At 35.5% G+C, this 24671-nt stretch overlaps 5 protein-coding genes across 5 annotated transcripts; 3 read left to right on the top strand and 2 right to left on the bottom strand.

Annotated features, from left to right (window-relative positions):
• Positions 1–1198: 1198 nt before the first annotated feature.
• BDR25DRAFT_326053 (uncharacterized protein) lies at positions 1199–1845 on the top strand (the record flags this gene model as incomplete). Its single annotated transcript, XM_033692251.1, has 3 exons — positions 1199–1291; positions 1385–1487; positions 1649–1845. The coding sequence occupies 3 exons, from the start codon at positions 1199–1201 to the stop codon at positions 1843–1845; spliced, it is 393 nt and encodes a 130-aa protein (XP_033546394.1).
• A 597-nt stretch (positions 1846–2442) lies between these two features.
• Positions 2443–3250, top strand: BDR25DRAFT_356273 (uncharacterized protein; the record flags this gene model as incomplete). The annotated part of the gene is made up of 5 exons (XM_033695601.1): positions 2443–2464; positions 2564–2634; positions 2686–2705; positions 2813–2832; positions 3213–3250. The coding sequence occupies 5 exons, from the start codon at positions 2443–2445 to the stop codon at positions 3248–3250; spliced, it is 171 nt and encodes a 56-aa protein (XP_033546393.1).
• Positions 3251–6495: 3245 nt separating this feature from the next.
• Positions 6496–7397, top strand: BDR25DRAFT_356272 (uncharacterized protein; the record flags this gene model as incomplete). The annotated part of the gene is made up of 5 exons (XM_033695600.1): positions 6496–6630; positions 6672–6763; positions 6837–6990; positions 7048–7139; positions 7310–7397. 5 exons carry the CDS (start codon positions 6496–6498, stop codon positions 7395–7397), a joined length of 561 nt encoding a protein of 186 aa, XP_033546392.1.
• Positions 7398–7649: 252 nt separating this feature from the next.
• BDR25DRAFT_315165 (uncharacterized protein) lies at positions 7650–10393 on the bottom strand (the record flags this gene model as incomplete). Its single annotated transcript, XM_033691503.1, has 6 exons — positions 7650–8327; positions 8386–8498; positions 8556–9288; positions 9351–10073; positions 10135–10259; positions 10360–10393. 6 exons carry the CDS (start codon positions 10391–10393, stop codon positions 7650–7652), a joined length of 2406 nt encoding a protein of 801 aa, XP_033546391.1.
• A 10487-nt stretch (positions 10394–20880) lies between these two features.
• Positions 20881–21348, bottom strand: BDR25DRAFT_356270 (uncharacterized protein; the record flags this gene model as incomplete). The annotated part of the gene is made up of 3 exons (XM_033695599.1): positions 20881–21086; positions 21177–21302; positions 21336–21348. The coding sequence occupies 3 exons, from the start codon at positions 21346–21348 to the stop codon at positions 20881–20883; spliced, it is 345 nt and encodes a 114-aa protein (XP_033546390.1).
• Positions 21349–24671: the final 3323 nt, after the last annotated feature.

Genomic DNA, 24671 nt, shown 5'->3' with positions numbered 1-24671 from the left:
GATCTGAGAGTGATCTGAAGCAGGCGCAATGCGATTGGCCCACTTAAGCGAGAAAGCTAGGCTAACCAGATTCACTGGGTTTGGAGGGGCCTAGAACGCATGGCCAAGGCTAGTTTGCCGTCTCCGGCACTTTGACGTTGACGTCGCACTGGAAAAAAAGAACGTAGCTAAAGCAATTACGTCGTCTAATTTGACTGTTAACTGCTCCTTTTTGGGCGCATTTACGGATGCGCAACTTTCGTGGACACTTCGTATTGCTTTTAGGTCCTGCTTCTAGAGACCATGTTCCATTAGGGGATGCAGCTCTGCTTCACCGCTACAACGCCACCTATAGTTGCTTCTTTCTGCTTCTTTCTCCATACTTCAGCCTCTGTAGTAAATGCTCACAGTAAGAGAGGCATTGAGCATTCCAGGGTGCATGAGCATTACAACTTCACAGACTAACAGGCAGAAGTGTCAAGAGTTTTCTATCGTAGCCTGGTCATGGCCAGATCAGTGCTCGGAAGCGAGAGGAGCCTGGGACCGGGCTCTGGCTTCCATCGCTCGATCGGTCCATCAATGTTCTCGACTCCCTCCTGCCGGCTCGAGTAGCCCCCAAGCGCGTACGACAGGTCCCCGGATCGCCCTCCGTGCTGCAACCGGAGCTTCCGTCCCGGCTGTTCCCACTTTCTGCAGCAGAAGAGAAAGTGCGGGATCGATTCGACCAACCCGCACCACTCACACTCGGCTGTCTCTTCCACCTTGATCTTGCACAGGTACGCTTTGAGACGCGTCATATATCAACCGAGAGTACTTGGTTTCGTAAGACAAATAGTCGAAATGATGGGATGTCACTTATTCCACGTCAGTATACGTCAAAGGGATGGACTTCTCTTTATCATATTGAAAGCCGAAATACGCCGAATTGAAATACATGAATCGAGAGCACTTCGTTTTGTAGGACTGATACCCGAAGTGATAGCATGCGACCTACTACACGCGAGTGTACGTCAAGGGGACGTACTTCTCTTGTTAGTACTGATAGCCGAAGTACATCGAATTGTAGTACTACAATTCGGTTTATGTCGGATGGAAGTACTCCGATCCGGAGCGCTCCGAATTGTAGTCCTACAATTCGGTTTATGCCGGATGGAATTACTAGGATCCGGAATACTCCGTGTTGTAGGATAAATATTCAACACTACCTATCGCCGCCAATATGGGATCACTCGAGGCCGCGCTTACAGAACTGAGATCTTTAGATTCTGGAGAATCAATCAATTATACAAAAATGGCTAAGAAGCACGGCGTTGTACGCTCCACGCTGACGCGGAGGCACCGGGCTGAAACGCAGTCTCGTGAAGCTACAGGACTCAACCGACGAAAGCTTAGCCCTCAATAAGAGCGCGAGCTTATACGCTATATTGAAAAGCTTACTCAGCGAGGCCTACCACCTACAAGGCAAATAATACAAAATTTCGCAGCCTGTATAGCCAAAATCGACGTTAGTATGTACTAGGTTGACTAGTTCATCAAGCGCAACAGCACCCACCTGATCTTGCAGTGGACGACTGGTATAGACAGCAATCGCTATAAAGCCGATTCAGAGGCAAAGTACAGCCCCTATTTCAACCTACTACAGCAGAAAATCAGCCAATATAATATTGAGCCTCGCTCACGTACAATATGGACGAAAAAGGCTTCCTACTTAGTAATATTACACGCTCTAAGCGAGTGTTTAGTAGACAGATGTACGAGAGGAAGGAAGTAAGGCAAGCTATTCAAGATGGGAATCGCTCCTGGATCTCGCTCCTAGCTTGTATATACGCCGACGGATCAGCTATAGAGCCAGCTCTTATCTATTAGGCCGCGTCTGGAAGCCTCCAGTCAAGCTGGGTTGAAGAAATCAATCCTGATAAATACTTAGCCTTTATCACCTCATCTCCTTTAGGCTGGACAAATAATAATATAGGCCTTGCGTGGCTTGAGCAGGTGTTTGATCGTCATACTCGAAAGAAAGCTTAACAGGCATACCGACTACTTATCCTTAACAGCTATGGATCCTATATTACTATAGATTTTATTAACTACTGCGACAAGAATGAGATCCTTCTAGCTATTCTTCCGTCTTACTCTACGCATACGCTGTAGCCACTTGATGTCTGTATGTTCAAGCCTCTCTTAGCTGCCTACTTAGCTGAGCTATTAGCCTTTCTCTATAAGTGCTAGGGCCTATTGTTAGTAACTAAGAGGGATTTCTTTAGCCCGTTCTACAGGGCCTAGCATAGCTTATTTAGATAGCTATTAATTATCAAGGCCTTTAAGGCTACTGGCATATTACTACTTAACCTAAAGGCTATACTTAGAAAGTTTACTAAGCCTAGCTAACAGCCTAAGCAGGAATTAAGAGAAAGCTCAACCTTAGTACTAAGTGTATTAGAGTGGAGAAAAATTGATAGGATTATGAAAGCTGTAGTAGATATGGGTACTCCTGAGGCAAAGAAGCTAAGTTGTATAATTTACTTAATATTAGTCTAAAAACAGCTACTCTAGCATGAAAACAAGGGCCTAAGAGCAGCTCTAGTCAATAAGAAGAGGCGTAGGAAGCGTGGCAAGGCTCTGCCGCTTGAGCAGCCTAACGAGTACTATGGAGGAGTGATTTTCTAGTTACTAAGGAAGGTGCGGGAGGCACGTGATCGTCTATAGCAGAAAGAGGCTGAGGAGAAGTAGCTACTACTCTAAAAAGCTGAGGCAGCTGAAGCCCGGAGAGCTAGCTAGTAGCTTAAGGCTTAGCTACTCTAGGAAAAGCGCTTTGCGAGGGCTGAGGCGCGAGTAGCTTGAGTAAAGGAGAAGGTTGATCGGGTAGCTGAGCGAGCCTAGAAGCAGCAGGCTCGCAGAGCTTAGCAATAACTCTAAAATTGTATAAAATTAGTAAAAAAAGGGTAGAAAAAAAGGCTTTAAGGCTACCTAGGAAGGCTATTAAGGAAAATTAGCTTATTGCTAAGGCTGTAGGTGCTGCTAAGGCCCTAGGTGCTGCATCGCGACCTCTGCAGCCTCAGTCACGCAGGGGCCGGATTATTAAGACTCCGAGTAGATTTTTGTAGTTATTATTAATTATTGAGCGCTATAGACCCCTCTCCTAAAATATCCGGTAATAATAGCTATTATGCAGAGCTCTATAGCTTCAAGTTTGGCTGAGGTGGTTTGGTGTTCAGCGCGCATTGACCCATGAGCCACGGCATGTGGTCCGTGCTCCGGAATCGCGAGCTGATGCAGGGCTGGCTAAAATAAAATTTGCTTAATAATTATTAAATTATTAATCACGTGCAGAATTATTAAACTATTTAATAATTATTAAATAGTCTTAGCACACTGCCCTACTAAAATTATACGCAACTATAGCTTTAGATATTGCAGGATTAGAAGAACTAGAGGATAGCACGCCCTCTCTTTTCTTTAAAGATAGCCTTAGAGCTCCCTCTAGCTCTGCCACAGCTCCTTTAAGACAACGTAAGGCGTTAAATATTAATATCTATACGCGCCTGTACAACCTAAGCAAGCCAACACATAATGCAAAGGGAAGTAAGATCTACTACTGTAGATACTATGACTACGCACAGATAGTTACAACAAACTTTTGCTATTACCTTTAAAAGAGCTATAATATTAATGTATAGGCTAAGTAAGGATGTTATATAAAAAAAGCTAAGACTTAATTTAAGTTACTTTATAAAACCTTCTCTAAGAAAAGTAACTTAACGTACCTAACAGGTTGGCTGGCCACACAGGTTAGCTGGCTACTTTTGCTAAGCCCCTACTAAAACTACTCTATTCTCTTGCAAAACAGCCTACTTTAGCCCTATATAAAGTAATACAACATAAGATATTATTTAGAGTCTACTTTTACTACTTACTTACATATACGCAAGTTATGCCTAGTCTAATTACACTACTTATATTACCTTTAACTTAGCTTACCTTTTTTAGCGCGCACCTGTGTCTTTAGCTTCTTTTTATTACTACGCGCTTTAAACTTCTTTAGAGTAGTTAGATAAGCTTTATTCTTAACTATTAAAGTCTTTTCTGCCTAAATCTGCTTCTTTTTATGTAATCTATGTTACATAGCAGCTTTATTTACTGCTTAAAGCTCTATAATCTTATAGCTTACCTTATTACATTAATGCTATAGATAACTGTTGTTTACTTTCTATTACTTTACTATATTACTTTTAGCTATTTCTATCTCTCTAAAGCTATAATAACTGCTCTAGTTAATATCTAGCCTATTATAAAGCCTAACTTATTAAAGTTATACTTATTTTTATCCTAGATACTATACTTAGCTTTTATGTTAGCTACTAGGCAAAACTAGCCCTAGATAACCTCTAGATCCTTATAAAGCGCTCTTTTATAATTATACTTATAATTAAACTTTATTATAAACTTAGAGTAGTGCTTAACCTACATACTAGGCTAGTTTAAGCTAACCTGGCCTAGATTGCGCTCTGTAGGCAAGGAATTAGCTATATTAGCTACAGCTGCGGGCCTAGGGGGAAATCTGCGCGTAATAAGCTTAAATATGTACTTAATAACTACCTCTTTTTTAAGCTTAGTTAGATTCCTTAATTTAGGCTAGCATTCTGCTTATAAAGGCTGTCTAGCGTGTTAATTACTTAGTATTATGTAAGAGATATTATAGATAGCTGCAGCATGTTATAAGAAAAGTTTTAAGTTTTATTTAAAAGCCTAAAGAGTAAGCTATATCTAATGTTCTTTAAAAAATTTAATCTAGTGTTGTTGTTAAGGCATTATGTAGATAGGTAGAGTTTAGTAGGGGCTTAGCAAAAGTAGCCAGCCAACCTGTGTGGCTGGCCAACCTGTTAGGTACGTTATCTAAACTTAATTTAATAGTCCTTTAGTAAATTCTTAATAAGAAGATAGTCTATAAGGCTTTAGCTATATAGATTGCTGTATAAAGTATACTATTTAGTGTTCTAGAATCTTCTAAATTCTACACATTTCTTTAGATAATTAACTTAGAATATTATATAGTTATTTTATTCTCTTACTAGTTAACATAGCATATTATTAAGACCTTATTTAAAAGAAAAAAGGACTTTATATAAAAGACTTTTTAATTAGCTTTTTTTTAAATTTATTTTATTATTAATATTTAAACCTTACTAAGTAATAATCTTACACTTATAATCTGCGCTTAGTTTGTTAACTTAGATAAAAAGAAGATAATAATTCTACTTATAATATAAGAGATTAATAGCTACGCTAGCTCTGCACAGCTTAAGCAGGGAATATAGCCTATAATAGAGGAGTATGGCGAGAAGCTAGGCCTTGTACGTAAAGTTGCTACTATTGTTAGCAATAATGTAGGGACAAATAGAACTCTGTGTATTAAGTTTAGCAAGAAGCTTTATACAACGTACTGCTTAGACCTAGAGTAGACACTAGGGTAGCAGCAGATACATTGCCTTAGACATATTCTTAACCTAATTATTAAGGCATACCTCTTTTAATTTTTTAAAAGAGAGGAGATCTTACATATATTATATAATTCTAAACATAATTAATTAGCAGAGAAAGAAGACACTAATAAGTGTATAAAAAGTAAGTTAGTAAATAAGATTAAGCTTTAAAAAACTTTTAAATGCCTTAAAAAGCTTTATAATATTATTATTTATATTTAGTAATTACTTTAATGTATAAAAGAGTTCTAGGAAAGTGCAGAAAAAAGGATCTCTCTTAATAACACTATAAAATAGAATAGCTAGTATTAAATGCTTAATGCTATCTTCTCTTTACCCTACGTATGTCCTGCTCTATTCTCTTTTATTAAGGACTATAAAGCAGAGCTTACTGCTAACACTCTTACTTTCTAGGAGCAGGAGTACCTTTATATAATGTACAACTATCTTAGTGTATTTAACTTAGCAATGCTAATAGGAGAGGGCTATAACGCCTCTCTCTACTATATGTATATAAATCTAGATATCTGCCTTACATATCTTTAGGGAGAGCAGGCAAGGATAGTAAGCTCTAGCCTTTATACAAGCCTATCCTTTTTACTAACTAGTTATAGCAACTAAAGCAAGGAAAAGGCTCTTGCGCTAGAGCTAGTACAGCTAAGTAGCAGTTCTTTAAGCTAAAGATTTATTAAGCTATTTAGAAGCTAAAAGACTATCTAGAAAAGCTAGATAAGTCTCTGTACTATATCTTCTCTATTATTCTCCACCTAAACCTTTGTACAAGGTGGGTAGAGAAGGAGCTTAAGCAGGTTTGTGCTACGCAGCTTCTCTATCAAGCACATAAGTACTAGCTCTAGTATCAAGATAGAATTGTCTTCTCTCTGCTAACAACTTGTACAGACTGACCCTAGAGAGTACTTAAGGGCATGTGCTTTGCCAAGACTATTTCTAAGTATTGAAGTATTAGAATAAAATATAACTGATAGCCGATAATCTTATTTGTATTATTAAGACTATTTTGGCCAGCCCTGAGCTGATGCAAATCGTTGTTAATAAGCCCGAAAATGAACTCCCACCGCGCCATACACAAGCTGCGAAGGATAGATGGAAGTTTATACGCCTTATTGTCCTGGATTACGCCTTTTGGGAGCGTCTCAGCATTTTAGTTGAAGTCCTTAGGTCGTTTCTACAGGCTCCAATCGCACTCGAAAGTGTACATCCGAAGGCGTCGCGAATATACGCATATTTCAGGTGGCTCGCGACTACTACTCCCCGCACAACGTATTTCGACTAGCAGGAGATTCGTAAACTTATTGGAGAGCGCCTAAAGCAAATGTATAAGCCGATTTTTGCAATAGCTTATATTTGCGACCCCAGCCCGCGGGTTGAGCGCCCAGTCGACATCACAACCCGGGTGTGGCTCGAGATTGACGCATTTCTCGCCGAGCGATTCGGCAGCGCCCACGCCGCTGCCCCAGTATATAAGGAGCTTCAAGACCTGTACAATCGCAAGGGCTACTTTGGCGGAGAGGTCGGCTAGCTTAGCTTTTCAGAGTATTCAGATCCAGCCGACTGGTGGCACCGCCAGGACTGTTCAAGCTCCCTTAAGGATCTCGCGATTTACGCCCTCAGCATAAATCCTACGAGCGCCGCCGCGGAGCGCAACTGGAGCACGAATGGGTATATACATAATAAGACGCGCAATAGGCTCCTTAATACGCGTGTTGAGAGGCTTGTATACCTCTTCAGCAACCTTAGAATCAGGAACTACTAACCCAACCTTTTTAGTTAGGTTAAGGTTGGTCTAGTTGGGTTGGCCATTAATTTAGTTAACGTACTTGATCACCGAGTGTCTCAAAAATGCCAAGACTAGTTCCACCCCAACTACGACGCGATGCCTCAACAACAGAACGCGTTGCTTACTTCTCAAGAGGGTAGAATCGAGCTTGCCCTACAAGCTTTCCGGGACGGCGATTTCCGAAGTTGTCGACGCGCTGCTAAGGCCTTTAATGTTAATAGTCGTACATTTGCTAGCCTATCTATGCCTACTATATCTATTACGTAAGAATTAAATAGTAAATCTAAGTCTATTCTATATAATATTTAATCTGAATCTAGTCTTTAAGCTTCTATACTGGAAAGAGTTAGATCTAGTAGCGAATTACTCAAGGTACATCTTACTAACTCTTATTATAGTAGTGTACAGTTAACGATCGTATCTAGAATAGCTAATCTATGTTTCTGTAAGTTTCCAAGTTCCTGTATTACTATTTCCTTGCTAAAGTGTTCCATAATAGCCCTTCCCTGAGCGTCTTCCTCTATCTCGTCGATAAGTTGCGCTAGTCCTTGCTCACGCAACCGAATTATAAGCCGCTGGGTTGATTCGACACATGCCATCCAGCAACTTTCTACTGCTCCTTCAAGAGTACTGAGGCTCTCTCGATTCAATCGCTTCGGTGCCAGATTCGATATGTGCCATTTGACGAACGATCTGATCCCTCGGAGAAGTTCGAAAGTCAAGAAGACCTTTTGGAGAAATTCTAGCACAGTGCACCTTCCGTAGAGGCTTTGATGACCCTTGATTGTGGAGAGAATCCGGCTGAGCTCTTCCCCCAGCTGAACCATCAGGCTTGCTAATTCCGTATCAGCGCGGACGTTACTCTCTATACCCGATTTACGCGCCAAGGATCTTAGAATCTTCCACCCATCTTCTACCATCATTTCGGCAGTATCAAGCTCTTCCCCGAGGTTAGCGCAGCTAGAAGCTACTTTTTCAGCAGTGTCGATATCCGATGGCGGAAATGATACATGACCACCAATTATATTCAATGTGTCATCGTGAAGGATACGCGTCGCCAGCCAGGTTTTCTGTAGTATTATTTAGAATAATATGATTCTGAAACTAACAAGACGCACGAAAACTCACCCCTGGGACGGGCCGTTGAAATGAGAGGTAAGGGATGGCTTGGGTTGGCTTAGGCTCCAAAAGCTCTACAAAGTCCCAAGCCCTCGAGTCGGACACGTTTCGCAGCCACAACCCTGTGGATGTCAATCAATCTGTGGAGATATAAATATTGATGAGACTCATGCAATTACCGAATTCGTACAAGTCGCCGAGGTCTTTCTCACGATTTCTGGCCCGCACAAGACGGCGCTGCTCTATAACAATCAGTCGCCTTGTAAAGCTCTCCCGAGCCTTTTGGCGCATGACTGTGACGTCAAATATGTCCCCATGTTGGGGTCTCTCTGTAGAATCTACAGGTCTTTCTGATAGGTCCCGCTCCCAAGTGTCATAAAAACGTAGGCTCCGATCTACAGTTCCCAAGAGATCCTCACATGTGCGCTGAGCGCCCTTTCGTACGGGAATGTCTATATCAATTGGGGCGAAGGAGGAAACTCGTGTAAGCAACTCGTGGCCTATCGTGTCAAAAAGGATGCCCTTGAGACGAACATCTTGCAGAAGAGACAGCGCAATGGATGGAGTGCCGAGTGCGATGTTTACGCGCATCGATAGCACGATGACTTGCCTATCGTCTGGGTCCAGCTTGTGATACTGAGAGAGTAGAATAGCCGCTAAAATGAGGTGGAGATGCTGGCGGCGCATGTGACTATCGGCTGGGCTAAGGTCTTCGAGCTGTAAACAGCATGTGGCGGCGAGTATTGACACTTCCTTCATATTTTCCAGGTCGGTAGAATCGAGTCGCTGTAGTAAGCGAAGAGACTCAGAGAGTAGCCACCGGGTGGGCCCTGGTTCCTCGAAAGTGGCGCGGAGATATAGAAGCTTTAAGAGCGATACTCCCTCAGATGCTTGTTGCCGGCTAAATCGAGACTTGGGCATTCACGTCGTTAGATATCTTCTAGTGAACAGAAGGGTTGAACAAAAAAACTCACGTTGCAATCCATCAACGACATTCGCTCTTCGTACCGCTTCTCAATAAGATCCAGACATTCCATTTGATCAGGCTCCGACATCTTGTCCAAAATCGGCCTGAGGTCATTAAAGCAGCATGGCTTACTCGCATACTCGGAGATATAGTTAAGAAATGATGTTCCCAACTCCAGAGACTCGCTGTTCGCAGGAAACAGAGTGCTGATATTTGAACCCAGAACCCAGCCTGGCCGTCCTGCTTGAACTTTCCAGAGTATGGTGGCAAGGAGGACTTCCCTGCTCTGTCGCACTTTAGATGTCTTTGCGGAGGCTACGAGTTCAGACAAAATGGCTCCGACAGACCGCCAATATCTATCAACACACTTGATAAGCATGTCATGCATTAGAAGCTTAGATGGAGACAGTGAGTACCTCTCCGGATCTTCGCATGAAAGTTCGAGCAATGCATCAAATGGAGCCCAGTCCAATGGAGCCTGATCCTCGTTCCTGTAGACATCTTGGAGCCAATGGTGGCAGTACTCCAGCACTTGGTCCCATTGGTGCTGTTTCTGAAGAGTGAGAAGGCTTGCTGAGCGCCGGTAACGTTCGTGGGGCACAAGTACCCGAAGTCTTTCCCTGTCGTCGCACTGAAGGAATCTGCGTAGCTCTTGAAACATCTCGTGCCTGAACAAAACTTCCCACAAAAGCGCGAAGTCCTGTGGCGAAGATAGTTTCATGTCGTAGTCCTGTCCTCACGGTTTGAATTAGTATTATGGCATGCAATAATGAAAGTTGAAATGAGTGTACCTTATAAGTGTTGGATTTTTGCATTATAGTGGTCATGAATCTGGCTGCCAAAGCTGCATTGATTTGTTGTGATTGGGGATCCGCACCGGCCTGAGACTCTGATACTATGGCGGCAAACAGTACTACTAGCATAGGGTTAAGTTGCCCCCTAGGGCCAAAAAATGTATATATATTGTATTGTATATTGTTTGATTGTCTGTCTTGAGATCTTCCATCAAGGCTTACCCCCAGGGGCAAGAAGTCCTGGCGCTGAATCCATTGCGTCTGGCGCTCTAGGTTCAAGGGTTGCCCCTAGGGGCAAAAGGATCCTGTGCTGGATCTATGCCTCTGGGCTCTAGACTAAAGGCTCGCCCCTAGGGGCAAGATCTTTCTCCACTATGTCTATGCGTGTGGTATGTCCATGCGTGTAGTTTCTGTCTAAAAGGCTTGCCCTAAGAGGGCATAAGCTTCCCGCCCCCTGCATCCTTACCTATTAGGGTAAGAACTAAAGTGGCTTTGTTAAAACAAATAACTGCCTGCGCTTTCTCTTTATCCTTAGACTTACACTTTATATGTAAAGATGGGATGGTAGATAGCACTGATAGCATCGAGAGCAAGGTTTCGGAGAAAGATAGGAGTGTATTGTAAGAGAGACGAATCGCTGCCAAGCTTCACTTGTCAGGATTCATGCTTATATACAAGGCACAGGTCATATGACCTCCAAACAGGTCAGGTGAGGCCACACTAGCCCGTTCTAGGACATCTGGCCTTACATTATCCCCTCTTATAGTAGTCCTACAACTTAGAGGATAGAACAGATAACAATAGGCCTAAGTAGCATAATATAGTGTTATGTAATGCTCTAAAAGCTTACTTTTACCTATTTTAGTTAATTTTATGCAAGTTTATTTAAAAACAACCTAGAGTTCTTAGGTAAAAGTAAAGTAAAAGTACTAAGTAGAAGTAAAAGTAAAATAGTAGTTTATCTTATACTAGTAGAGTAGTAGTTAGAATAGTATATATAGGGTCTAACTATCCTAGAAGTCTATCTCCTTTACACCTTTGCCCTCTCTACAGGTTAGAATTTAGAAGATTCTAAGCTTTTTAAGGTAAGTATATTTTAAGCTACTCTAGCGCAATCTAGCATAAAGGGGTGCTAATAAGCTTTAATAGTCCTATTTTACTTTACTTACGCCTGCCTGTTACCTAATCTGCTCTTAGCTTTTTCTCTTATACTTAACTTTACTAAATAACTTTAAAATAAACTTTTATAGCCTACTTTATTATAATCTAGCTATAGTTTTTTTTAAAAAAAATTAATTAGCTTCTACTAATATAAACCTGCGCTCTAATAACTTTTATGTCTAATATGTTAATAAAATGTCCTGTAAGAGCATTATAAATAAAAGTAGTAGCTGTTATATACTTATAAATAATAAGTTGCATTATAGCATAAAGAAAAAAAAAATTAAGTACATAAAGTATACTTATTACTTTAAATTTAGTAAAAAGTGCTTTAAAGTGCATATTTTAGCTTCTTCTAGCGTATTTACACGTAGTCTGTCTATGCTAACCCTAAATAGCTTCCTGTCTCTTTTAAACTTAAACATTAGGCTTTTAAGAACACTATTTTTAATATTATGTTTTTTATTAATCTGCTTAATCCTACTTAGTTAGCATAGGCTAACATAATAGTTATGTTATAGGCAAACACTATTATTTAGTACTTTTAGGCATAAGTTTTTCTGTTGCAGTATAATCTAGCTTAATTAGCTCTGTTCTAGCTCTTAATAGCTTATAGCAAAAACAAAATCCTGTACAACAACTATCTGTACACGCACAGTAGTGTTATAGGTAAAATTACTAAGACTAGGGTTGTTTTTAAGAAGCGCACCTGCTCTAAAGCTAATATTACTAAGAAAGAGAAGAAAAAGCATAAAGCGCTTAAAAAAGACTCTAATAAGAATAAAGCTGCTATAACTCTATTTAAGAAGGTTAGTGTGCGCTATTCTTAACTATTCTAGCGCTAACTAGCATAATAAAAGAATATAGTGTTAAAGGTGTCTGTGTTACTAAAGCTAAGCAACATTGTTGCGTTAATGCTGCTAAAGCTGCTAATGCAGGCTTTAGTTTTTAATTAATGTACTTATTTATAATCTTAGTTTAGCTATTTATTTTTTTTATAGTAAGCAGTAAAAAGCTTAACTTTTATACTTAAAATTTAATAAAACTTAGACTAGAAACTAAATATAAAGTAAAGTTCTTAATTAAAAATAATAGTTTTAGGTATGTAGCTACAATAGTACACTTATTAAATAAATACAGCAGTTATTTCTTAAGTGTTAATTATTTTATAATAAGAGATAAAAATAGCTTATTTAAATAAGTAATTAATTATAACTATAATCTAATTATATCTAGACTTATTTTTAAGAAACTTCTTAAAGTTAATGTATAAATGCTGCATTAGTTAATTAAGAATTAGTAAAAGGTAAATAAAGTTTAGAGTTTAAGTTTATTTTAAATAAGCCTTATAATAATAAAAGTAATTTTATATATATTATTTATATGTAGCCTTTAGACTTTTTTATTAGTACTTTTAAAACAGTAACTAATAAGACTTAGTAGCACTTAAGTGTGCTAAAAATACTTAGTTATAGACTTTTTAAATAAGCTAGGTACACAGTAATAAGTCTGCTAGCATACATAAGCAGTTAGCATAATAGAGTAGTCTATTTCCTATTTAATAATAGCAGAGTAAGAGTTCTTGCTTTTACATAAAAAAGGCTTAATTTTTTTAAAGTAGTATATTAATTAATTTTAAAAAATCTAAGGACATAACCTAGTTTAGTTTTTTTATAACATTTAGTATAGCTGCTTAAGTTGTTGTTTAAGTAATATAGTACTAGGCTAGTTTATAGTTAATTTAAAAGTAAAGTTAGTACAGCTTAAGTAGAACCTTTAACTAGTTATTAGTTTAAGCTACTTTTAAATTTTCTATATTTTACTTATAATAGCTAAGAATGTCTACTCTAGCGTTATTTTTACTAAAGGCGTACTTAATTTAAAAGTAATACTAAGCTAACTTTTTAGCCTAATAGACCTAGCAAGCATTAAGTACCTTTATTATTATAAAATACTTTAATAAATAATAATTTATATATACTAAAGTACTAGTTACTATAAATGTAAGCTTAGGTCTTTATTATTTAAACATAGTAATAATTATAAATAGCTTTTTATTATAGATCTTTTAGTTTAGCTCTAAACTAGATAAGACCTTATTATAGAATAAAACTAGGCACTAATTTTTATTTACTTATTCTTAAAAAAAACTCCTGCTACTACTTTATTTAAAGTGTTAGTTTTAATTTTAGTTTACAAAACTAAGTTAAAATAGTAAAGTGTAAGTAACATGGTCTACAAGCGAATGTTCAACACAAGCGAGTGTTCCGCCCTACCACTAAATTTAACTTTAAAGACTATTAATTTAACAACGCAAAAATATACTATATAAAATAAACTACTATAGGATTATTTAATATCCTTATATGTATAAGAGTTATGCCTAGGCTTGTTGCAGCGCTTGCAGCGCTGTGCGCGCGCTGCGCTGCTTTTAGCAGTTAACTCCTCCTAAGGCATTTTGCTACCTCCTGCTATACTAGTAAGCTTTTAAGTACTTAACTTAGAGCCTTAATAACTTGTTAGAGTTTCTTTTTTCTAAATTTACTTTTTTTTACGCTGCTTGCGCTTTGTAGCTGCCTTATAGGCCCTCTCTAGGGCAGCTGCTTAATTGCGCTGTAGAACAGCAACATAAGCTATCTTAGTAGCGCCCTTACTTAGCTGCTTTGCTAGATTAAGCATAGCAAAAAAAAATAAATTCTAATGCCTTTAAATCTAATTATATAGTAGAGTTAACTAAGCCTTAACCTTATAAAGATTACTAGGTGTTTAAGCCTCCTAAGTAGTATTTAGTAGTAGAGTAGCTAGCTAATTAGGTAGCTATATATTAAGCTTTAAGAGCACTAGCTCTGGGTTAAATAGGACTAGTCCTGTAGCTCTAAAGCCTGCGCAGATATTATCTATTATAATTAAGTAACTAAATGCTGCTTTAAAGGCTAGTAGAAAGGTTAGCTTGTTAATATAGTTAATCTAGTAGTAAATTAACTAGCTAATCTTAGTACTGTATGTGCGCTTTAATAGTAAAAAGCAGCCAACGTTAAGCAGCTGTAGAATATGTGACGCGTGTGCTGGCATACAGAGCGCTATAATACGCCTCTGCTTACAAAGCTCTAGGAATTTAACAGAGTAATAGCTCTTATAGCTATTAAAAATAAGTAGCTGCTATAAGCCTACTAAGTAATCTTTTATGTGTAGATTAAAGTGCTCTAGCTATGTAATTTTATGTTTGTTAGTTGTCTAGCTGTTGTTGCTAACACTAATAGCCTAGTCCTTTAGTATATCCTTATCCTTATACTAGGCAGATAGGTGATGCTTGCCTTTAAAGATTGTGTATAAAGGTATTGCCCACCTATTTATGTTAATGCCTGCAATAACTGTTACCTATTTACAGTTGCCTAGCTGTATAGCCTTTAGCTAATTATGTCTATCTATGCCTATAATAACTATTTAGCTTAATATAACCCCTATCTAAAAGCCTGTCTTGTTAAAATTATACATGTCCTAATCTATAATGCTATACTTTAATTATATAGCTTTTATAAGCTTAAACTACTTACTTATAATTACTAGATCTTTGCATTTTGCTTATTAGTAATTATATAGTTAGCTAAGGTAAGTTTTAACTGCTAGCGTACGCGCAACAAAGTTAGATAGCTAGTTAATACTTGCTAGTAGAGCGCTGCGCTTAGTAAGAAGCTTATTAGCTATCTCTTATACAGCACCTAGAGTAGGCGCAAATCCTTAGGAATCTAGATTAAGTATATGCTTAATAATTACCTCCTCTTCTAGCTTTGTAAGCTTCTTGTTGTTAGCTATACAGTTGCGTTGCATAGTTATCCCTGCGCGTTGTTGGCAGAGAGCCATTTAATTAACATTATAGAGTGCTGCAGCGCGCCTTTTAGTTAAAGACACGTCTTTATTAAAAGCTTAAATAGCTAGGTTAATTCTAGCCTCTTTTAAAGATAATTAATTATATAGTTGTTAATGCATCGCGGTTAGTAGTAGGTTGGCTGCGTTTTAGTGGTGGGGCGGAACACTCGCTTGTGTTGAACATTCGCTTGTGGACCATGTTATACTTAGTAACACTACTTTTAGCTTTTTAAAAGCTACACTATACCTTAAAGTCTATATAAAAGAGGTAGTAAGACTTTATAGCATAATAATTAGTTTTACTATATATAAGGATTTTAAAACAAATTATTACTAAAATTTAGTAAAGCCTAGAAAAAATTTTACACTTATTATAGTAGTAAGCGCTTACTAGTTACACAGCACTTTAACTTTCTCTAGGTTAACTTTTAGTCCTTTATTTAAAAGTATATAGGCTAGATACTTTATTTAAGTAATATAAAATTTACTTTTTTTAATCTTTACTTATAATTTTACTTACTAAAGCCTTTCTAATACTTTTATAATATAAAGAATATAAGTTGCCTTATCTTTAGAGCAAATAAAAATATTATTAAAATAAGTAATATAAAAGTTATATAAATAGTTAATTAATATATTATTTATATAGCGCTAGTAAGTTCCTATGCTATTACATAATCTAAAAAGTAAAACTTTATATTTATAGGTTTTATATTATATCTAAAAAGTAGTACACTTTTTAAAGCTTAGATTTATTCTAATCTTATTAAAAGTTATATAAATATTAAACTTAGTAAAAATTACTACTTTTATTAGTTTTAATAAAAGTTTATCTATACACAGTATTAAATATATATTTTTATAAGTAAGAGCATTAAGTTTATAGTAATTAATGTAGATACATAAGTTACTATTAGGTTTTTATACATAAAAAATAAAAGATGTAAAAAGGCTTTAACTTTACTTAATAAAGCTATATATAAGATTATTTATAACATATTTCTTTATTACTTCTAGCTCTTTAACATTTTGTTTGTATAAAAGGCTGTAACTATTAAGTAGAGGCTCTATAAAAACAATTATATAGTTATATAAATAATGCACTAGTAATTAGTAAGCTGTAGTGTAGCTAAATACATCTTAGTACTAGTAGTATTTATAGAGTAATTAGAAGTTTACTAATACTTTAGTTTTATGTTTACTGTTTAACTATTATGCTTACTTATCTTTAATTAAACACTTAATTTTATAAATAAAAGTTAAACAGAACTTCTTCTTTTTTCTTTTTATATTAACATAAACAGCATTTACTAAGATGAAAGTAATAGTAGCTAAATAAATATTTTTTAGACTTATTATAAACTTTTTAGTAGAGAAGTAAAAAAACAATTTAAGCATTTTTAGACTATAAGTAATAAAAGATCTGTATAATTTTAGTAGCCTTAGCAAACCCTTAATATAGTAGATTATTAAGCTATATAACTACTAAAAATAGTCCTTTTTCTATAGTGTATTATGTTGTTTAATATCTAACTCTACTTCTTTATTATGTGTAGGTTAGGTTAATTATATAAGTAAAAGTAGTAAAAGTTACAAGTAGTAAAATACTTAACGTACCTAACAGGTTGGCCGGCCACACAGGTTGGCTGGCTACTTTTGCCAAGCCCCCACTAAAACCACCCTATTCTAGTGCAAAACAGCCCACTTTAGCCCTATATAAAGCAATACAACACAAGATATTATTTAAAGTCTACTTCTACTACTTGCTTACATGTACACAAGTTATGCCTAGTCTAATTGCACTGCCTACATTGCCTTTAACTTAGCTTACCTCCTTTAGCGCGCACCTGCGTCTTTAGCTTCTTCCTATTACTACGCGCTCTAAACTCCTTTAAAGCAGTTAGATAAGCTCTATTCTTAACTATTAAGGTCTTTTCTACCTAAATCTACTTTCTTTTATGTAATTTACATTATATAGTAGCTGTAACGATTCTTATGAATTATAATAAAGTTTAATTATACTTATAATTAAACTTTATTATAAACTTAGAGCCTCTATAGCTTACAACTATCTAGACTAGGACCTATCCTAGACTATTATTCTATATTCCTACTATTGCTTAGCTACATCTTCTTCTTTTTCTACTTTATATATTCTAACGTCCTACTATTAAGAGGTGGTTAATGTATATTACCTTTTACTTTTTTTTTATCTACTTTTAATTGTGTTTATGTTACTATAGTACTACCCTAGCTATCTCTTAATACCCTTAAACCTCTACTAGGGAAATACATCTAGTCTTCTCTACCTAAATAACCCCTTAGTCCTAATAATAAGATATTAGAACTAAAAGACATATTATTTAATAATAATTTTAATAACTTAAGAGATAATAATTCTAATAATATATATAATGTCTTATATAACTCTCTTAATAGCTAATTAAATAACTTTATAAGATAGCTTTAAAGTCTAAAGTAAATACACTATTTTTATGTTTAGTATAAATTTACCTCTTATAATAGCTAAACTTACTTATGTTAGGTTAATTTCTAAATACCCTCTAGCACATCCTAGTAGCTATATAATAGTAATTAATATAAGTAACTTTTATAGTAACTGTAAACTGCTTATTAAAGCTTTATAGGTATATATTTATTAAACTTAAATAGATTTTAATTCTAATAAATTTAAAGCATAATACATAGTACTTCTTTAACTAAAAAGTGTTATAGAAGCTAACTACATCTACTTACTTAGGTGTCCCCTGTATGCGCTAGACTATGCAGTGCAAAGGCATTAAAGCTTACTAGTATATATGTCCTAGCTTGCTGCATATAACACACACACATGTTACAACTTACACATAGAAAATAATTATAAATAAAAGGGCTTTGTTTAAGGTTCTTAAGACCTCTAGCTACTTTAATAAAATAATAAAGTATTACTAAGTACTAAAAAAGATGTAAGCTAAAAAAAGCTATTAGTAAAAGTAACCTAATTATAAGTACTAATTAAAAAAGTAAAGAGAACCTATAAGTATATTTAATTTACTTAAGTTGTTTATACTAATAAGATTTAGAATGCCTATAGTTGCCCTTAATACTATATTAAGTGCTGTAATAGACGCGCTAATGTATTAATCTATAAGGACTATTTCTAGTAAGGTATTAACATAGTAATAATTCATTATAATCTATTATATAATCTAATCTAGAATAGATGTTCTTTAGACACACTAGCTAATTGCTGTATTATAGAGCTAGTTAGGTTAAACATAGCCTTTTATAGTAAGTCTATCTTTTCTTATTCTCTTTTATATTATGCTTATAATGTGTTTAGGAATAGATTATCTACAGGGCTAAGACAAAATAGTACATTATAATAACTATAAGTGTAAGGTTGTAGTGCAAATACTTAACAACCTTATTATGTTACCTTATGTACTTATAACCTAAATTAGAACTTATTTCTATAGCCCTTTTACACTAAAGAAGACCTTTATTAAATACATAAAGTAGTTATTTACTATATGCTATAAGCTTCTTTGCTTTAACCTTATACTTAGTAAGCCTATGCCTTAAATTATTAAGGTGTTTTTAATCCTATGTAGCCTAGTTTAAAGCTAGCCTAGAGCTATAAGAGTAGTACTGCTAGCCTTAGGCTTTAACCCCTGGAGAGGTGCATGCTAGCCTTAACAACCTATCGCGAATACGCTAGTATATATAGAAGGAGAAGCTTCTACGCTAGCCTAATAGGCAAAGCCTTGCTAGTGTATTATTTAAATATAAGTAAAATTATAAAGGCAAACCTAATTTAGTATAGAACAGCATTAGATTTATTTTTATTATGCATGCTAATAAGCTGTTAAACAGGCATATATATAAGGGATTAAATACAGGAAGTTTAGTGTTATAATATTCTACTTTTATAAGAAGCAAGCTAAGGTCTTTCTTAAATAAAAATATTTAAAATAAACATATTATATAAGTGTGTGTATAACTTTTTTTTTAACAAAATTATTTTTGCATGCATGTTACTAAGACATAGTAAAAGTAAGTTAATTAAAACTTTATAAAAACATATTACTAATATTTTTATAGTATTTACTCTTACTTAAGTGCTTATAAATGTTAATTACTATAAGACATACTAAATTACATTTAAAAGACTCTTTAAACTACGTAAAAAGATTATAAAGTGTAATATTAAATAAAAACACATTTATAGAAGTAGATTTGCAGCTATAACTATAGACATAAATAAGAAGCAGATAGCTAGTAAGTAATCCTATTTAGCACTAGTCCTAGACTAGTCTCTAACGCAAGTATATAGGGTTTAGAATGTATCTAGCTAAGCTTAATCCTGTACAGAAGAATTAGCGCATTTATTGCATAAGCTACATGCTTTTCTGCTATGTACACTTTTATTAAAGCATCCCTTGTGTAGTAGGGACTAGAGATAAGACTGCTTACTATTAAATTATAATAGCAGACCTAATTACTGCAGTAGACAAGAATAAATATATTAAGCTTTATACTAAACTTTAAAGTATAACCTTTTTATAAGCTTGCTTTTACTATCTAATAGTAATTTAACAGCAGATAACACCCTGCCTAGTATTACTTACTAGGCAAAGCATAAGAAGCACCTAGTAATTAAAGCAGGTATAAATAACACTTACTTTCTTCTTCTAATTACCTTTATAAAGGCTTTATAACTTTATATTAATGCAGTAAAATAGACAGGCTTAAAGTTAAACTTATATAGTAGGTAACTTTATTTTTTACTAGCTATTCTTAGGTACATTCTCTAATTGCCTTTAATACACCTTATATACGCTGCTAATAACACTGCAGTGTTATAGCGCTTAACGCTTATAATTCTTTGTAATATTAGGCCTAATTAATCTTTAGTATCTTTTATACTAATAAAAATACTTTTAGTGCTGCTTATTAGTATAATTTTGTAGTCTATAAAAGTTCTACCTTTTTTATATTAAGTTTTAAAGTAATTACAGTCTAATTTATATTAAATACTTTATAACATTAAATACTTAATAAAGTAGATATAATTAATTTTACTTAAGATAATAATATTATTTTTACTATAAATACTATTAAGTATTTTTATTATAACCCTACTATATTAACTTTTTAGAGTTAAAATAAGCAGTTAAACTTTTTTATATTATCTACTTCTTCTTTTAAAGTTATAAAGAGCCCTTTAAAGAAACAGTATACTGTCTAGCTCTTATTTAATTAATGTTTACTACTAATTTACTCTTGTAATAGCTTTACTACATCTTTAAAAGTTGCACTAGCAGCACTAAGGTATACACTTTGCCTTGTATACTTATAATAGCTATTCTAACAGAATAAGTTCTTTTCTATTAATAGATATTGATATTGCTTAGTAAGAAAGAATTATTGCTCTCTTAGCGCAAGAGGTAGACCTATGTTAGCAACTTTAAGATCTCTTATAAGAAGAAAGTTAGGCATTGTTAAGCAAGGACTAGCAGTAGTTTGGTAAATGTTACTCTTAATAGTGCTTTAACAGTGTTGCATTAGTGTTTAGCAGAAGCAAGACAGGTGCAGGACTTGTCCTAGACTTAATAATTACAAAAGGTTGTGTAATATTTAATTTAAAACTAGATAGGGAGCTTTTGTACACTAACTCTAGTTGTTCTTGGGCCGAGATGCACCAGTCACGACTTAAGCAGGGGGCATCGGAGTTCGTCGGGCTGGTGCAATGCCGAGCCTCCGATGGTGCACCTTTGGCGTTTTATCCATGCAGCCTGGCATGAGTGGAACCTTTGCCAACCACGTGACGGGCCGGAGGCCCCCGGCTGGCGAAAGACAGATTAGGCATAGGTTGCCTGCAGTGACCGCAGTGCCCGCAACGACCGCAGCGCCAAGACCTGCAGGCACTGCAGACAAAACACAAGTATATAGTTAGGACTGCGGCCATTATTTAGAAGGCTGTGATCAATGCTGTTAGATTGAAGCACTGTTTCTAGGCTTCCTAAGATGAATGATGGGTTTGGATATGATGTATGGGATGATGATTGATTGTATTAATTGATTGATCTTTTTTTGTCTGCTCTGCTTGTGTTGCTCGGCCTTGTTTTTCTGGTCTGAGTCCCTCGCGCACTAGCCCTATGCGCGACCAGCTTGGAACATGCTGCAATTTGTTGCAAAATACTGCAAAATGCTGCAACATGCAGCAATTTGCAGCAACATACTGTTTAAGCCTATTGCTTGTACTATGTAGCAGCTTTCGTCCAGCGTTCCTCCTGTCTTGACAGTAGGTGCGCATATCTGACAAATGCATTAAATTATTACCTACTACCTAGTACTATTAATTAAGGGAATATTCTATTCAAAACAAACTCCTTTACTATCCCCCTGCACGGATTGTTACCCTTGGCTCCTTATACAGCCGGAAGTGGCTTCTTATACAGCTAGAAGAGGCAAACTAAGTAGCCAAACCTGAATACCCTAAGCACGACGACAGTACGGACTGTACACCTGCGACCTAGTCTGCCCTTTCTCCCGCCTCCTCTTTCCTCTCCCTTTCCTCCTACCGACTCCAACGGCTCGCGTACTTAGAGTGACGACTAACCTAATTAACTTAGCGCACCTAGCAAGTAAGTATTGTAACAAATACTTAGCAAAGTAGTATTAGACAGGTAATAGACGCATAACAACAACATTTAACTGCAGCACTTCTTTAACTGCTGTTTAAATATAATAGACTAATGCTTAGAGGTATTAGTAAAAGATTACCTAGCAGCGTTAGGAAATGTATAAAGTAAATTGCAGCAAATTGCAGTAAACTACAGTAAATTGCGGCAAACTATAGTAAATTGCAGCTAACTACAGTAGATTACAGCAGTAGGCAGCAATCTCTAGTAGATATTAGTTGTGTTGCAAGTAGCTCTATGTATAGAGAGGGTTCTAGGTGTAACAATTCTTATGAATTGTTCTATCTTAGGTTGCTTGGAACCTCTAAAAGGTCCTTATATTAGCCCCCTGCTATACTTCTATTCCCCTAAGTATTTAGTTGCACCTCTCCTCTTAGCTAGCTTAGTAGCTTTCTGATATCCTTTTGTACAAGGCCTATAGGTGTTAATAGTATTCCTAGGTTATTAAGTCCCTACGCACTCCTATATGCCTCTAAGTGGATTCCTACCGCATTTAGACCTATTGTCTTGCCTGCGCTGTTATACTAGGGGGGTAATGCCTCTAGAAAAAAAGCTTTAAAACGGGCAGCAATAATTGCGCATAAGCTAGTGTTAGTGTAATAGGAAGTTACTACGCTTTAAGCAGCTAATAAGGCAGCTACATTTAGAAAGACCTGCGCTTAACAGCTGTTAAAGAGTTTAGGGCGCGCAGTAACAGGACAAAGGCAAAGAAGCAGGTGCAAGCTGAAGTAGGTAAGCTATCCTAAAGGCGCTGCAGACAGTGCAATTAGACTAGGCATAACGCGCAAATGTGTAAGCAAGAAGTAGAAGTAGTATCTAAATAATATTCTAGTCTGTACTGTACTTTATAGTACTAGAGCGGGTTGTTATAGGCTATAATAGAGTTTGTTGTGGTGTGGTCTTGGCAAAAGTAAGCAACTCAGGTGCCAATCCCCGACACACTAATGTGGCTGATGCCAATCCCCGACACACCAATATGGCTGATGCCAATCCCCGACACACCGATGTGGCTAGAGAGGTGGAATAGACGCAACTAACCATAATTTACACAACGCATGCTAGAGCAAACTGCGTGCAAATTAACATAAAGGTGCACTTATATTAGGTATACATTTTTTTTTAAAAAAGAATGTTAGAAATACATAAGGTGACAGAGAAATAGCGTTACTAGGGTTTATCTAAAGAAATTCTAACTAACTAGCGCGTCTAAAAGAGGAGATTCTGCTAAACTTTTTGTTCTGCAAACCTGAATATAATAAGCAGAGCAAGCTCTGCTAATAATAAGCCTTAATGTAAAGTTATGCACTTTATTACTACTACTACTTATACATAACAAGCTCTAGTAGTTATAAACTCTTAGAAATACTCTAAAACTTAGGTTATAATTAATGCTTATAAAAATAAAAATTTAAAAGCATATAAATAATTTACTAACTTCTATAGTTAAAGTGTTTAAAAGGGTTTTAAAAAGTGCAGTAATAATTATGTATAAGCTAGTGTTAGTGTAATAGGAAATTACTAAGCTTTAAAAAGCTAATAAAGCTACTGCATAACATAAATTACATAAAAAAAGTAAATTAAGGTAAAAAAAACCTAAATAATTTAAGAAGGCCTACGCTTAACAGCTTTAAAGGAGTTTAAAGCGCGTAGTAACAGAAAGAAGGTAAAGAAGCAGGTGTAAGCTAAAGTAGGTAAGCTATTCTAAAGGCACTGCAAATAGTGCAATTAGACTAGGCATAACACACAAACATGTAAGTAAGAAGTAGAAGTAGTATCTAAATAATATTTTAGGCTGTACTGTACTATATAGTGCTAGAGCAGGTTGTTATAGGCTATAATAGAGTTTGTTAGGGTAGAGTCTTAGCAAAAGTAAGCGACTTAGGTGTGTGAGCAACTCGCCTGTAAAGTACGTTAATAGCTTTACATAATAAAGTTTTATTATAAAAATCTTTATATAAAGTAACATACTAGTCCTTAACTGATATATTGTTATTATAAAAGTTGTTTAATAACTAACTTTTTTTTATAGTAGATAAAGCACTTTTTTATTTATATGCAGTTGTCTTTAAATTATAGCCTAAACTTAAATAAGAATCTTCTATATTATTTCCTTCTGCGTAGAGGGAAGCTTTTCTTTTATTATACAGAGTTGTATTAGCAGTCTATGTAGTATACATTAGGCAGTTTCTAAAGGTATTAGTTTACCTTTTAGTCTATAGTAACTTAAAGTAATGCTTATAAGTTACTAAATAAAGCTTTATATAAAGGCGTAATAGTAAACATAGTATGTTCTAGTTCTAGTTCTCCTTAACAGGCTTATATAATAGTAGTGTGCAGTAGAACATCTTTTTAAAATTTTATTCTTAGTGCTTTTTATATAAGTGTAAGCTTTTTAATTATTATGTTAAAAACTTTATAACGTACCTAACGGGTTGGCCGGCCACACAGGTTGGCCGGCCACTTTTGCTAAGCCCCTACTAAAACTACCCTATTCTCTCGCAAAACAGCCTACTTTAGCCCTGTATAAAGTAATACAACACAAGATATTATTTAGAGTCTACTTCTGCTACTTACTTACACATATATAAGTTATGCCTAGTCTAATTGCACTACCTGTATTACCTTTAACTTAGCTTACCTTCTTTAGCGCGCACCTGCGTCTTTAGCTTCTTCCTATTACTACGCGCTTTAAACTCCTTTAGAGCAGTTAGACAAGCTCTATCCTTAACTATTAAGGTCTTTTCTACCTAAATCTACTTTCTTTTATGTAATTTACATTATGTAGTAGCCTTATTTACT

This window comes from Lindgomyces ingoldianus, assembly GCF_010093535.1.
Source record: "Lindgomyces ingoldianus strain ATCC 200398 unplaced genomic scaffold BDR25scaffold_20, whole genome shotgun sequence".
NCBI classification, from domain to species: Eukaryota; Fungi; Ascomycota; class Dothideomycetes; order Pleosporales; family Lindgomycetaceae; genus Lindgomyces; species Lindgomyces ingoldianus.
This window is presented reverse-complemented; position numbering and strand designations above follow the sequence as displayed.